Consider the following 12,500-nt stretch of genomic DNA (forward strand, 5'->3'; position numbering starts at 1 on the left):
TAACGGTGAGGCTTGGTATTCCCTCTCTCTCTCTCTCTCTCTCTCTCTCTCTCCTCCTGTTTCTGCAGATGGCAGGAAAATGGCGGGAAGCTGGGGGGCCTCGTTAGTGTGTAGACGAGGAGCCGTCTCAGAACAAAGGAGAGAAGGAACTGGGTTATTTTATTTGGCCCTTACTCCCCCCCCCCCACTCAAGACTGTCTCAGCCTGGCACCCTCCCCTGTGCCCTACACTGCCCAGACTCACACACACACACCTATGCACACCCACACACGCTCACAGACACAAAACACACAGACACACAAACATACATAGACACACACACAGACCTGTCCACACCCACACCCACACACACACACACACACACACACACACTAAAAGATTCATTATCATTGACCAGGTCAGGCTCTCCCGAAAGCAGTACACTCAAATTCAGTATGGGACCTGTGCAACTCCCTCCCCTATGGAAGAATATTTGGATACTGCATGTGGGATATGTGTGTGTGTGTGTGCGTATGTGTGTGTGTGAGTGTATGTACGTGTGTGTGTGTGTGTGTGTGCATGTGCATGTGCGTGTGCGTGTGCCTGTGTGTTTGCATGTGTGAGCGCGTGTGTGTGTGATCATGTGATCATACCTCGGCTCTAAATTTATACTTGCTTTCCACACTCGGAACACGTCAGTAAATCATTTGATGTTATTCTCTCATGGTTTCTCTTTCAAAGTGGCATCAGTAAACATATTTAGAGTCCATCCTCTGGGACTCCTCACCTCATAATATTCACCTGTAGCACCTACAGCTGTGAAAGCCAGCAATATGTCAGAAAAAAAACTTTAGTACCATACCAGTCTAACAGAGACCAGTCCTACAGACACACACACACACACACACACAGCTCATCCCCCCACTGTCCTCCAGACAGCATAGGGATATCCCCAGCCCCCCCCCCCACCCCCCACCCTATTCTGCCCCTTTCGGTCTTTCCACTCACCCCAAACCCCTACTGTGAGATTATACATATTTCAATCTGTAATATGGGGGTTTATGCTTCAGGCCATAATCTGTAAAGGCAAAAGGGTGGGGGGAAGCTGGCAGGGAGGGAGGGAGGGAGGGAGGGAGGAGTGAACCAGCTGACCTGAATTCATCAAAGTCCAATAGGACAGCCAGCAGCCATATCCATATTTTTCTTGTTTCCATGTGGTTTCCTCAAATCTACTTTGAACTGATATGTTTTCACGCAGGGATTTTTTTTCTTCTTTTAAACTGACGTCACAATAAAGGGATGCATTGTTTTGTTTTGTTTTTTTTTCATTGTTTGCTTGTTTGTCCCGCTAAAGACATATTTCATTCCTCTTAAAAAAAAAAAAAAAAAAGAGGTGTTATCGATAAGCAGATCTGTATGAATGTGTCCATTTTCAAGCTCTTTGTATTTTTCTTTTTTCTTTTTTCTTTTGCAGACAAGCTGCTTTTCGTTTTGTCCGCGGTGTTGAGATATGTGTTGGGAGGGGGGGGGGGGCCGGGTGGCTGTGCTTTGCCGCTGTCCGTGGTCCTGAAAGTCCTCCGCTGTTGGAACGGTGGAGGAAATCATATTTGACACTGCTCAGAAACCAGGGTAGACCGCACTTGTCCTAAATAGCACTTAAGTTGGAGGGCAGCTAGGGGACCGTTCCATTTGGAACATGTTGGGAGGAACGACTGCTGTTTAACTCTCGCGTCCTCACCCACTAGAGCAGAAACATACCTACACACAAGACCTTGTGTTTTAACCGCGTCGACCCAACCCAAGCTCCTTACGCCACTGATTTCACATATTTCTAATCTATCAGGTTGTTGCCCAACCCCCACCCCTACCCCCAGTCCCCTACCACCCCCCCCCCCCCCATTTGTGTTTTACCTAGAAACCCCCCTCGAAGAATCTCATTCTACCATCAGCTCCCCTCCCCTGGCATGGCCCAACCTTAAACCGGCTTCTGTAGCCCACAGCGGCCCCTAGCCCTAAAGTTGACCTTAGACAGGTCTAGTCAGTAGCCCCTGTGCCTACCACCCTAATCTGCTCTCTGGTGGGGAAGGGTGGGGGGGGGGTGGGGGGAGGGAACAGGCCCTCCAACGGGCTGAGATTATCAGGCTGGGAAGGCGCTGTGTGTGTTAAATGTGAAAGGAGATTATATGGGTTTAACTCTCTGCGTCTGGCATCCAAATTCCAATCACATAACACATATCCCTCCCATGTTATATGGGAATAAAAAAAAAAAATGAGAGAGAGAGAGAGAGAGAGAGAGAGAATTCACCCCCCCCCCTCCTCCTCCACCTTACCCAGTGAAGGCTTTAGCTCTAATCTTAGCCTTTCAATTCTGTCATCGCTTTTGCATGCCCCCCCCCCCCAAGTCTGTTTATATTTTGCACATGGGCATATTTTTCTGTATAACATATTTCTTTTCATATCTTGTATAAAGGACAATGCATACATTTAAAATATAATAATAATAGTAATAATAATAGTAAGAAGAGGAGGAATGATAAGAATTATAAGAATAACAATGTTTAACTGTTGTTTCTGGGCAGGCTCGCTATCAGGAATGTTCTGCCCTCTGATAATATTTGCTGTCTTGAAAGTTTTTGTTTCTCACTACTCTAAATAATCAGTTTGGGTGGGCGGTATCTGTTGTTTCCGTGGTGCTGGTTTCTATGACGGCTGACAGGAGGCTGACGGTTAACTATCTCCCCTCTCTCTCTCTCTCTCTCTCCCTCTCTCTTTTCTTTTATGTCTGAGAGATATGTCACCACCATTCTCTCAACACAATGCACATCAGAAGAATGGGGATAATCCAAGCATTGTTGACACAGACCTGGTGGGGGGCATTAATTAGATGTAATTGCCTCTGAAGAAAATTCACTTGCTTTGGGCTTCCGTATTCCTTGGCTTGGAGCCAGAGCTGAGCTAAGCATTTCTCTCAATACAGAAAAAGAAAGACACCTAGCTAACCCAGGAGAAACCAGTAGGCCTATTATAGATGCTATTATAGACCAGAGAGAGAGAGAGAGAGAGAGAGAGAGAGAGAGAGAGAGAGACTTTGTTCTTCGGTCCTCCTTGTGTTTCAACAGCGCTGTAAATGAGCCCACCTTGATAATTAACATAGGGGTATGGAATACGTAGTTCATATATTTCTGTATCGTTCTTGCTTATTACTGTTTTCCAAACTAGAGGCCAGCATTTTATTAATAACATCAGCAGAAACCATGGTATATTACAGTTATATTACACTGCTCTGCAATTACAGGGCAATGCATTATGATGATAGAGGGGCGGCTCCACCTCCCCACCCCCCGTTTTCTATAAAGAGAAATCTCACAATAACGTAAACAAACAAACAAACAAATAAATAAATAAATCCATAAATATAGATACGAGATTGGAAGTCACGGTGGAAGGTTGAACATGAGTGACTGACAGGACTCCCATGAGTTATCTGGGGGGGTATTTAGAGATCTATAGAGGGGGTATGTGGTGACCTATTTATGGTCCTATCAGAGGCCAGCGTAGGAAGCAGCTGATAATACATACATGTGAGATTACTGATATTCCTTAATGCCTTTTCTACCATTGGGGCTGTTAGCAGAGTGATTTGGGTTAAGGTTGGATCGTCCCAAGGTTCCAGCGCCAGCTGTGGACCGTATGCCCTGACAGTGTCACCCCCCATAATGCTGATCAGTAATGTCTTACCGATCAAGCACTGTTATCTCAGGGAATGGGTGTCTATCTATCTATCTATCTGTCTATCTGTCTATCTATCTATCTGTCTATCTGTCTATCTATCTATCTATCTATCTATCTATCTATCTATCTATCTATCTATCTATCTATCTGTGCTCATGAACCTGTCTAGATACACTTTTTTTGTTTTGTGTGTATCTTTACAAAAATATATTGATAACTTGCTGTTGCTGATCTATCTGGAAATATCATAATCATAAAATCTCACATACTGTGTTTAGAGGAAGAACAGTTGATGTTACAGTCACAAACTGTGTCCATTTGTCTTCACAGAGCTAGGAACGGACTGAGGCGTTTAAAAAAAAAAAACACAAATAAACTCTTTAATATCAGTGTTTCATTACATCATTGCTCCCAATAGAGCAATCATAACTCATTTTACATTTGGCCCTCGGTTTTGTTGATCCAATCAGGAGCTCTGTAAGATAATCCAATCAGAAAAACGGTGGGACATTCGGTTTATCAGACGCACCAGGTCTTTCCCATAGAGGAGAGCACTAGAACAGACATCATCCATTCGGGGTGGGCAGAGGAACTTTTTTTTTTTTTATTGATTTCCATACCTTGCTTGGGCTTTGGGATTTCTGAGTGTGTGGGGAATAATGGCAGATATACCAGTGTGTATTCACTATCAAAGACACATATCAAAGACCATCAAAGCGGCCATTTGGATATAAGGGCCATTTGGGTTTAATGGAGCTATTGCCTGAGGACAACGGGGATGTTCAGTGTCAGTATTTTTATATGGCCGTTTATGCCTTCAGTACAATGCACAGATAGGATCATAAGTCTATCATCATTCTTTTCAACATGAATTTTTATCTTATCTTATCTTATCTGATCTTATCGATCTATCTATCTATCTATCTATCTATCTATCTATCTATCTATCTATCTATCTATCTATCTGTCTATCTGTCTATCTATCTATCTATCTGACTATGTATGTATGTATCTATCTATCTATCTATCTATCTATCTATACTATGTTTGGGTTCATAAGGATTCATATTAAAAGTTGTATGTGTATAAGACAGAGAGAGAGAGAGAGAGAGAGAGAGAGAGGGAGAGAGAGAGAGAGATGTACTTCAGTGACTTGTCTCTCCTCTCCTGTCTCCCGGACCGTGACGATGCGGTGTGAGCAGTTTTACTTTGATGTGTGAGAAGGTGTGTGTGTGTGTGTGTGTGTAAAGCAAAGACCCACCATACTGACCAGTTCTCCTCCTCCTCCTCCTCCTCCTCCTGGTCTATCTGTCCGTGTCTCAGTGCACAGTGAGGATGTTGCAGCGACGCGGCTGTACTTTGTGAACGCCTCCCTGCAGAGAGTGACCTTCTCCAGCTCAGTGGGGGTGTCCCTGCCTTGCCCCGCGGGCGGCGCCCCCCATGCCGTCCTACGCTGGTACCTGGCCACCGGCGACGACATCTACGACGTGCCACACATCCGCCACGTCCACGCCAATGGCACTCTGCAGCTCTACCCCTTCTCCCCTTCCGCCTTCAACAGCTTCATCCACGACAATGACTACTTCTGCACCGCCGAGAACCAGGCAGGCAAGATCCGCAGCCCCAGCATCCGTGTCAAAGCTGGTAAGGACCTGGCCACTCACTGACTGTCTCTGCCTCTCTGGATCTTACTGTTTATCTCTGCCTATCTGGATCTCACTGTCTATCTCTGCCTCTCTGGATCTTACTGTCTATCTCTGCCTCTCTGGATCTCACTGTCTATCTCTGCCTCTCTGGATCTCACTGTCTATCTCTGCCTCTCTGGATCTCACTGTCTATCTCTGCCTCTCTGGATCTTACTGTTCCTACTGATCCTAGCTGTTTGCACTGATTGATTTGTTCTGACCTGATCTATCTATCTATCTATCTATCTATCTATCTATCTATCTATCTATCTATCTATCTATCTGTGTATCTCTGTATCTCTGTATCTCTTTATATATCCATTCATGTAGAAACCACATTCATACTTTAATCAAAATATATCTTTTGCTTTCCCTTTTGTAATGTACCAGCTATCTATCTATCTATCTATCTATCTATCTATCTATCTATCTATCTATCTATCTGCCTGTCTGTCTGTTTGTCTGTCTGCCTGTCTCTCTGTCTGTCTGTCTGCCTGTCTGTCTGTCCGCCTGCCTGCCTGCCTGTCTGTCTGTCTAAATGGGAATACAAATGTGATCAGTATTTCTATTACACTAGCTGCGTGCTCTCCGGGGAAGGGTGTGCACTGTTTATTCATTCCTATAAGCTCTCTCTGAAGACATGGAGGTCAGACCACAGATCAGAGGTCACTGTACAGGACAAAAATGAGCATATTGTTCTAAGGAGACAAAGCAGAGGGGGGAAAAAAAAACAACAAAAAAAAGATGTATGGAGACAGAGCCAACGATATTACGAAAAAAGAGACACAGATTTAGCCTTGAACATCTGCAGTAACAATAAAACGAGAGCATGTCCATATTGAGAAGCTGAATAACAGCGTTAGAGGCACATGGGTGGAGTGGCACGGAGGCCTGCTGACCCTGCTCCTGAAAAAAGCCTCTAGCAGACAGACGCCCCGCTCCACAGACAGTTGGCAGGGTGACCCCTACGTTTAGTGCCAAGGTCACAGCTCGCAAGCAGGGGCCAACTGCCCGCAAACGGAGTGAGAGGGATGTCCACTGCTTGGCGCGCGTGCGCACATACACGCGCACACGCACACACACACACGCGCGCGCACACACACACAAATACACACACACACACACACACACAAATACACACTGCAGCCTGTGTCGAGTTTCTGCCAGTATTCCTTCTGTCTTACAGTCTCCATCTGTCCACTCAGCTAAAGTTCCCATCACACACACACACACACACACACACATACACACATACACACAGTCTCTCTCTCTCGCTATCTCTGTCTCTCTGACTCTGACACACACACACACACACACACACACAAACCCAAACACAGTGTCTCTCTCCTCAGATTTACCTTTTTTTATATACTTTCTGCTCTGCTTTTTGCTAAGAGCTCAAAATGTTTTTATAACTACACTGGCACAGCTGAAGACTGTAAATGCCAGCATTAGATAAGTTCATTTTATATCATTACATATATGAAAAAAAATCATACTGTTTGCAATTCCTTAATTCCCTAGGGGCAGTTGCTGTGTTTTCTTCTGCAGTCTCTACCCCACACAGAATGGCACTAGTCCTCAGGAGACACAACAAATGACCCACCAACCAGCCGCACGATGACTTTCCACTGAAATAATTACCCCAATTAATCAATTAAGTGCTGAGAAGCAGCAGAGGCGCTTGCTAGACCTGGCTGCCCACACACTCCCACCCTTCTAAACCCAGAACTGGGCTCAGCCAATCAGCAGCTGGCTGTGTGTGTGCCGAGTGGTTGCCATGGGTACCAGGATGAGGAGCGGCAGGGTGTGGTGCCCAGTGTCTCAGGTGGTAGTGGAGAATGATGACAGCTGACAGCTCTCTGTGTGACACCATCCCCCTCTCCTCCCCTCTCCTCTCCTCTCCTCTCCTCTCCTCGTCTCTTCTCTCCTCTCATCTCTTCATCTCTCTCTCTCTCTCCCTTCCTCTTTTCTCACTCACTCTCCTGCATGCAGATTCTGTGCCAATAATAGCTTGGGCACCTATGTGGATAGCTCTACATATAAGAAAATCTTGTTTTGGTCTCTCTCTCTCTCTCTCTCTCTCACACACACACACACACACACACCTTTCATTCGCTCATTCTCTCTCCTTAATGCTCTCCATATCTGCTTTCAGAAGGCATTATACGACATACATGGTCATAGCACTGAAGCTCATTGTTTGTACTTGTATAAACCACCATCTAGATGCCTCTCTCCTTTCAAGCCCTCTCTCCCTCTCCACAATCCATTTATCTTTTCCACTGCATTCTCCTGTACATTGAAGAGCACCCCCCCACACACACACACACACACACACTGCCACCACCACCCACACCCTGCCCACCATCCTGCGTCTCGGTGCTATAAGCATCGAGTTAGTTGTTTTTTTTTTTGTTTTTTTTTTACTCTCACCCTGCCTGTCAGCGGCAAACTGTCACACATTCATAACTATTAGTTACCAAAAAAAGAGTAATTCTACTTCTGCAAATTCACAACACTGTCCGTGACCTCTACTACAACAAAAAGTCACAAGCTAACTCTCTATTCATTTTACACTTATTCTGTAACAGTTATAAACCATGGTTTATCTAAAAAAACAAAAAAACAAAAAAAAACCCCACAAGCATATATTTGTGTAATTTTTGATGTTGTTGAGTGGAGAATAGTGTTGAGTGTTTAACATGAGCACTCATTGCAGAAAATGGTTAGGCAGAGCACCACGTGAAGACACCTGATAGGCACTGTTCTCATAAGTACTGTACCGTCTGCTTGCTTTGACATGGAGGCTTTGTGTTTTTCCAATGAATGCTATCAATACCCCAACTTCAAAAGGCTATTTACTCAGCCGGGAAGAAAAAAAAATACTATTATTATCGTTCATTGTTGATCAGGTTCCAGGAATGATTGACTATTCACCTGTTATCATGGTCCCTTCCTGAAAACAGGTAGCGCTCTAAATTTCACACAGTCAGCCTATGTACCAGTAATACATGCATATTTGCTTGATTTCTTTATTCTTAGCCTGTGTGGTTTAGTGTGACCGTATATCTTTAAAGCATTAAAAGATGTGTTAGTCATGAGTTTCTTATTAATACCAGAAAGGTCAAAAAACCCCAAGGTCGTTTCATTCTCAAAATGATAGTTTCTCAACATTTTTTGTTGTTGTTGTTGTTTCTTGTTGTTGGGAAATGCTATACAAATAAGCCAGTTGGTTTATTTAGCTGTTTACGGGCAAGGTAAGAGTAGGTTGACTGTTGGCTGTAGCGTGAATTTGGGTTATCTGTCAGGTAAGGTGAACCTTGAGGTCTCCTCTACACACACACACACACACACACACACACACTCAGCCTGTGCAATTCAGCTCGGCAGGTGCTCCTCTCCAAACGCCCACACCCTCCTTACACATTCTAACACCCTTTGTTTTTTCATACCTCCTGAGTACCTGTTTTTTTTTTTAATCCATTCATTAATGGTTACATTCATTCACTGGCATCTTTCTTACTCAATTCCTTTCTTTTCTTTCCCTTTTTTTTAAAAAAAAAAACGTGTCTTGCTTTATGAATAAGTAAATATGGTATTTGGTTTCGCTCAAGTTAATTATTTAAACGACAGTGATACAGGACTCGCTTCTCCTGGTGCGTGAGAAAGAGGAGCGAGGGCGCCAGCCGATGTTTTTAGCCCGTTTCTAAGCAACGGATGAATATAGTCAGGCATCAGTAACATTCTAATGATGGCGCGCATGCGAATGAAGAGTCATTTACGCATAAACAATACTATTTGCATATTATTGTCGGTCCCCTGAATGGAGTACATAACTTTTATGCATTTTTTTCGTCTCTCGTTTTTACACATGTATTATTAAAGCACTGGAGATGTTTTGCCTTGTTTACACTTTCTTGACATTTGTAAAACAATAGGTAACTAGGTGTACTCCCAAAGTTGGCGTTCTTTACTTTCACTCCATTTAAGTTTGACGAGGCTGAACGAAAAAGGAAGTCGATTTGTGGTGAATTATTTTCAAATAAATAAATAAATAAGAACGAGACAGGGTACACAGTCAATCAACAAGTAAATAAATTATTGAATACACAGGGTTGAAGGTCCAATGGGGAACAAAATCGATTTGTTCGATCGACTCAAATCTCGTCTGCATCAATAAGAGGGTGTTTAGTTAACAATAAGTAGGCCTATCTACGTAGCAACCTCATGAAAGTATTTGTATGCTTTGATTTGTTTGTTGAATGATACTCCCTACACGGCCAGCAAAAGAACGTTAAGCAGTTGAAAATCAATTTTTAAAAACACAAATTACCGTAATCCGTATCAATCATTCAGTTATCAAATGCGTATTTTGAGATATGGGTATAAGGTCGATCATGAGGGATTTTGCGCAACTAAGTGATCAGACAAGGACACTGTTTTTTTTTGTTGTTGTTGTTGTTTCTAGGGTGACACTGGCGCTTGGCCGACACCATTATTAATGACCAAGGAAATTCGCCTGCAGGCTAGGCGTTAATTATATCGCAAGAGAGAGGAGGGGGCTGTTGGCGAGAACAGTAAAGGGGTAGCCTTGGGTGCACGAGCGTGTGTGCCACGCTGAAAAAAAAGTCGTATGATTGGAGCCTCTTTTGAGTTTTTTGACAGTAGGCCTATAGCTCGATAACGTGGCGTACGCTAATCCAGTTTGCGCTGTTATGTTTGTGTGTGAAATGCTCTTGTTCTCATGTCCCGCGTTATTGTATCCCTCAGAAACAAACGAGAAATTAAAATCTTAAGTAAACGAATGCTTAAGAAAGAAAACGAACAAACTGGGAGCCACGAAGGAAAACTGAATTCACCGCGGTCCTTAATTCACTTTTGTTCCCTCGTCTCCCTCCACCGTAGGCCAGTACATTTCCTCACTTGTAAATAATACTTTTGAACCTCGTCTTCCTTTGCCACTTCTTCTATTGATTTGGCGTGTCGGGTTCCGGTTGTCAAGTGCAGGGAGCGTCCTTTTCACGCGGGCGAATGTTTATGACAGCTTCAGAGGCCGCGCGCAGCCCGCCACTCGGCGCTGTCTGCAAGCATCTGGCGGGTGATTTGTACAAAGGCCAGGTTGAGTAGGCCCGTTTCTTGGCCCCCTAAAACTCTACTGCTTTTATAATTTTACAGAAGAAATGCCGCTAATTATTATTATTATTTATTTTTTTTTTTTTATCAAAAGGTGTTTAGCCTAAGGAGTGTTGTTTTGAGATGAGAAATGATAGAGAAGATGCATTTTAGAGTAGCCTAGCGGTGTTGCCACTTGTAAGAAATGTTACTGATCTGATTTGTGACTCTCTCTCTCTCTCTCTCTCTCTCTCTCTCTCTCACAAAACAGTGTTCAGGGAGCCCTACACGGTGCGTGTGGCGGACCAGCAAGCCATGCGGGGTAATGTGGCTGTGTTCAAGTGCCTCATCCCCTCTGCTGTGCAGGAGTATGTCAGCGTGGTCTCCTGGGAGAAGGACACAGTCTCCATCGTCCCAGGTAGGGCAGTGGCCACACGGCACTCATGTTAGACTGGGAGGAGTGGAGATTTGGCAAAGGCAACCAGTTTGTGTTTAGTGGGAATGGAAAAATATTTCTTATTTACTGGTTTGAATCAAAACACTCACACGTGTGTGTGTGTGTGTGTGTGTGTGTGTGTGTATGAGTTCAGTGAAAAATGGTAGCATTCCAGCGTTTACTGGGAAAAAGGCAAACCTGCAAAATCACTTGCTCTCGCTCTCTCTCTCTCTCTCTCACACACACACACACACACACACACACACGCTGTCCATGTCTTTCCTCATACTCAAAACACACAATTCATACACGACCACCCATTACACACACACACACACACACACACAATAAAGGGAATTTTCCAAATGGGTTTTAGACAGCTCTAGTGGGGGTTGCCTGTATGTTTAAACATATTTCGGATGTTCATTGTAGGTGCTCAAATTGAATCCTAATTAAAAGGAACATCACTCCCATACTCCCTCATTCCAGGCTAGCTCTGAGACCTCTCCTATCCTTGTTAAGGTCTTCTGGAGCCAAGTTAATCAGTGTTAATTCTTTTTGTGGTTTTAAGTTGCGTCTCCCATTTTGCCAAACACTGGTAGAGAAGGGAGAGCTTGAAGTGAAGAATAGTCCAATTATACCAAATGGAGCTGCATGCAATGTGTAGGACTCTATCTTTTTTTTCCCCCTCCTACATTCGCTCGTTCTCAGTTTTAAAAGCACTGTGAGAAGATAGGTCAAGCCCTGTAGTACACATGTGTCTTTTTGCCTTTTTTTAAAATCCTGTGAATATTGACTGCTGGACCACAATGGAAGGTTTGAATGAACCTGTTTGTCACTCACGTCGGATTTAAAACAAACGCACGTTACTGAGGTTTTAGGGGGTTGGTTGAGATTTGAATGATATCTCACCCGTCTTTCTGGTTTTTTTTTTCTTTTTTTGTGTTTAATGCAGGTTTGTCTGGTTGTGTTGTTTGAAGTTTATAAGTCTGTGTGTGTGTCTGTGTGTGCATGTGTGTGTGTGTGTGTGGGGGGGGGGTTATGTCCATATTAGTGAGTGTATGTACGTGTGTATGTGCGTGTGTGCGTGCGCGTGCGTGTGGGGGTGGTTATGTCCGTATGTGTGCGTGTGCGTGTGCGTGTGCGTGTGTGTGCGTGTGTGTGTGTGTGTGTGCGTGTGCGTGTGTGAGTGGGGGTGGTTATGTCCGTATTAGTGAGTGTGTGTGTGTGCGTGTGTGTGTGTCTGTGTGTGTGTGTGGGGGGGGGTTATGTCCGTATTAGTGAGTGTGTGTGCGTGTGTGTGTGCGTGTGTGTGCGTGCGCGCGCGTGTGTGTGTGTATAAACAATGCCCTGAGTTGATTGAAAAATCAATAGGTGCTGCTGACACTGGCCAGGTCAGACACTATCAGACTCATGCTCCTGCTGGGCTGCCCCCCCCCCCTCTGTCTCCCTCCCTTTCTCAGTCTCTCTCCCCCCCCCCGTCTCCCTCCCTTTCTCAGTCTCTCTCTCTCCCTCTCTCTCTTCATCTTTCTCAATGAAGGTGCGCGTCTTGG

The 12,500-nt window shown here is 44.3% G+C and overlaps 1 protein-coding gene across 3 annotated transcripts in view; it reads left to right on the top strand.

Moving 5' to 3' along the window:
* dscaml1 (Down syndrome cell adhesion molecule like 1) overlaps positions 1 to 12,500 on the top strand; it is a 106,529-nt gene that overhangs the window by 7,209 nt on the left and 86,820 nt on the right. For 2 of the 3 annotated variants that reach the window (XM_030776930.1, XM_030776931.1), the window contains exons 2-3: positions 5,035 to 5,355; positions 10,783 to 10,929. In XM_030776930.1, the coding sequence (XP_030632790.1) occupies positions 5,035 to 5,355; positions 10,783 to 10,929 (468 nt within the window). Of the gene's footprint in view, positions 1 to 5,034; positions 5,356 to 10,782; positions 10,930 to 12,500 lie in introns of those variants that run through there. The other variant, XM_030776932.1, reaches the window with a different exon arrangement.

The sequence above is a fragment of the Chanos chanos genome, chromosome 6 (genome assembly GCF_902362185.1).
Source record: "Chanos chanos chromosome 6, fChaCha1.1, whole genome shotgun sequence".
NCBI classification, from domain to species: domain Eukaryota; kingdom Metazoa; phylum Chordata; class Actinopteri; order Gonorynchiformes; family Chanidae; genus Chanos; species Chanos chanos.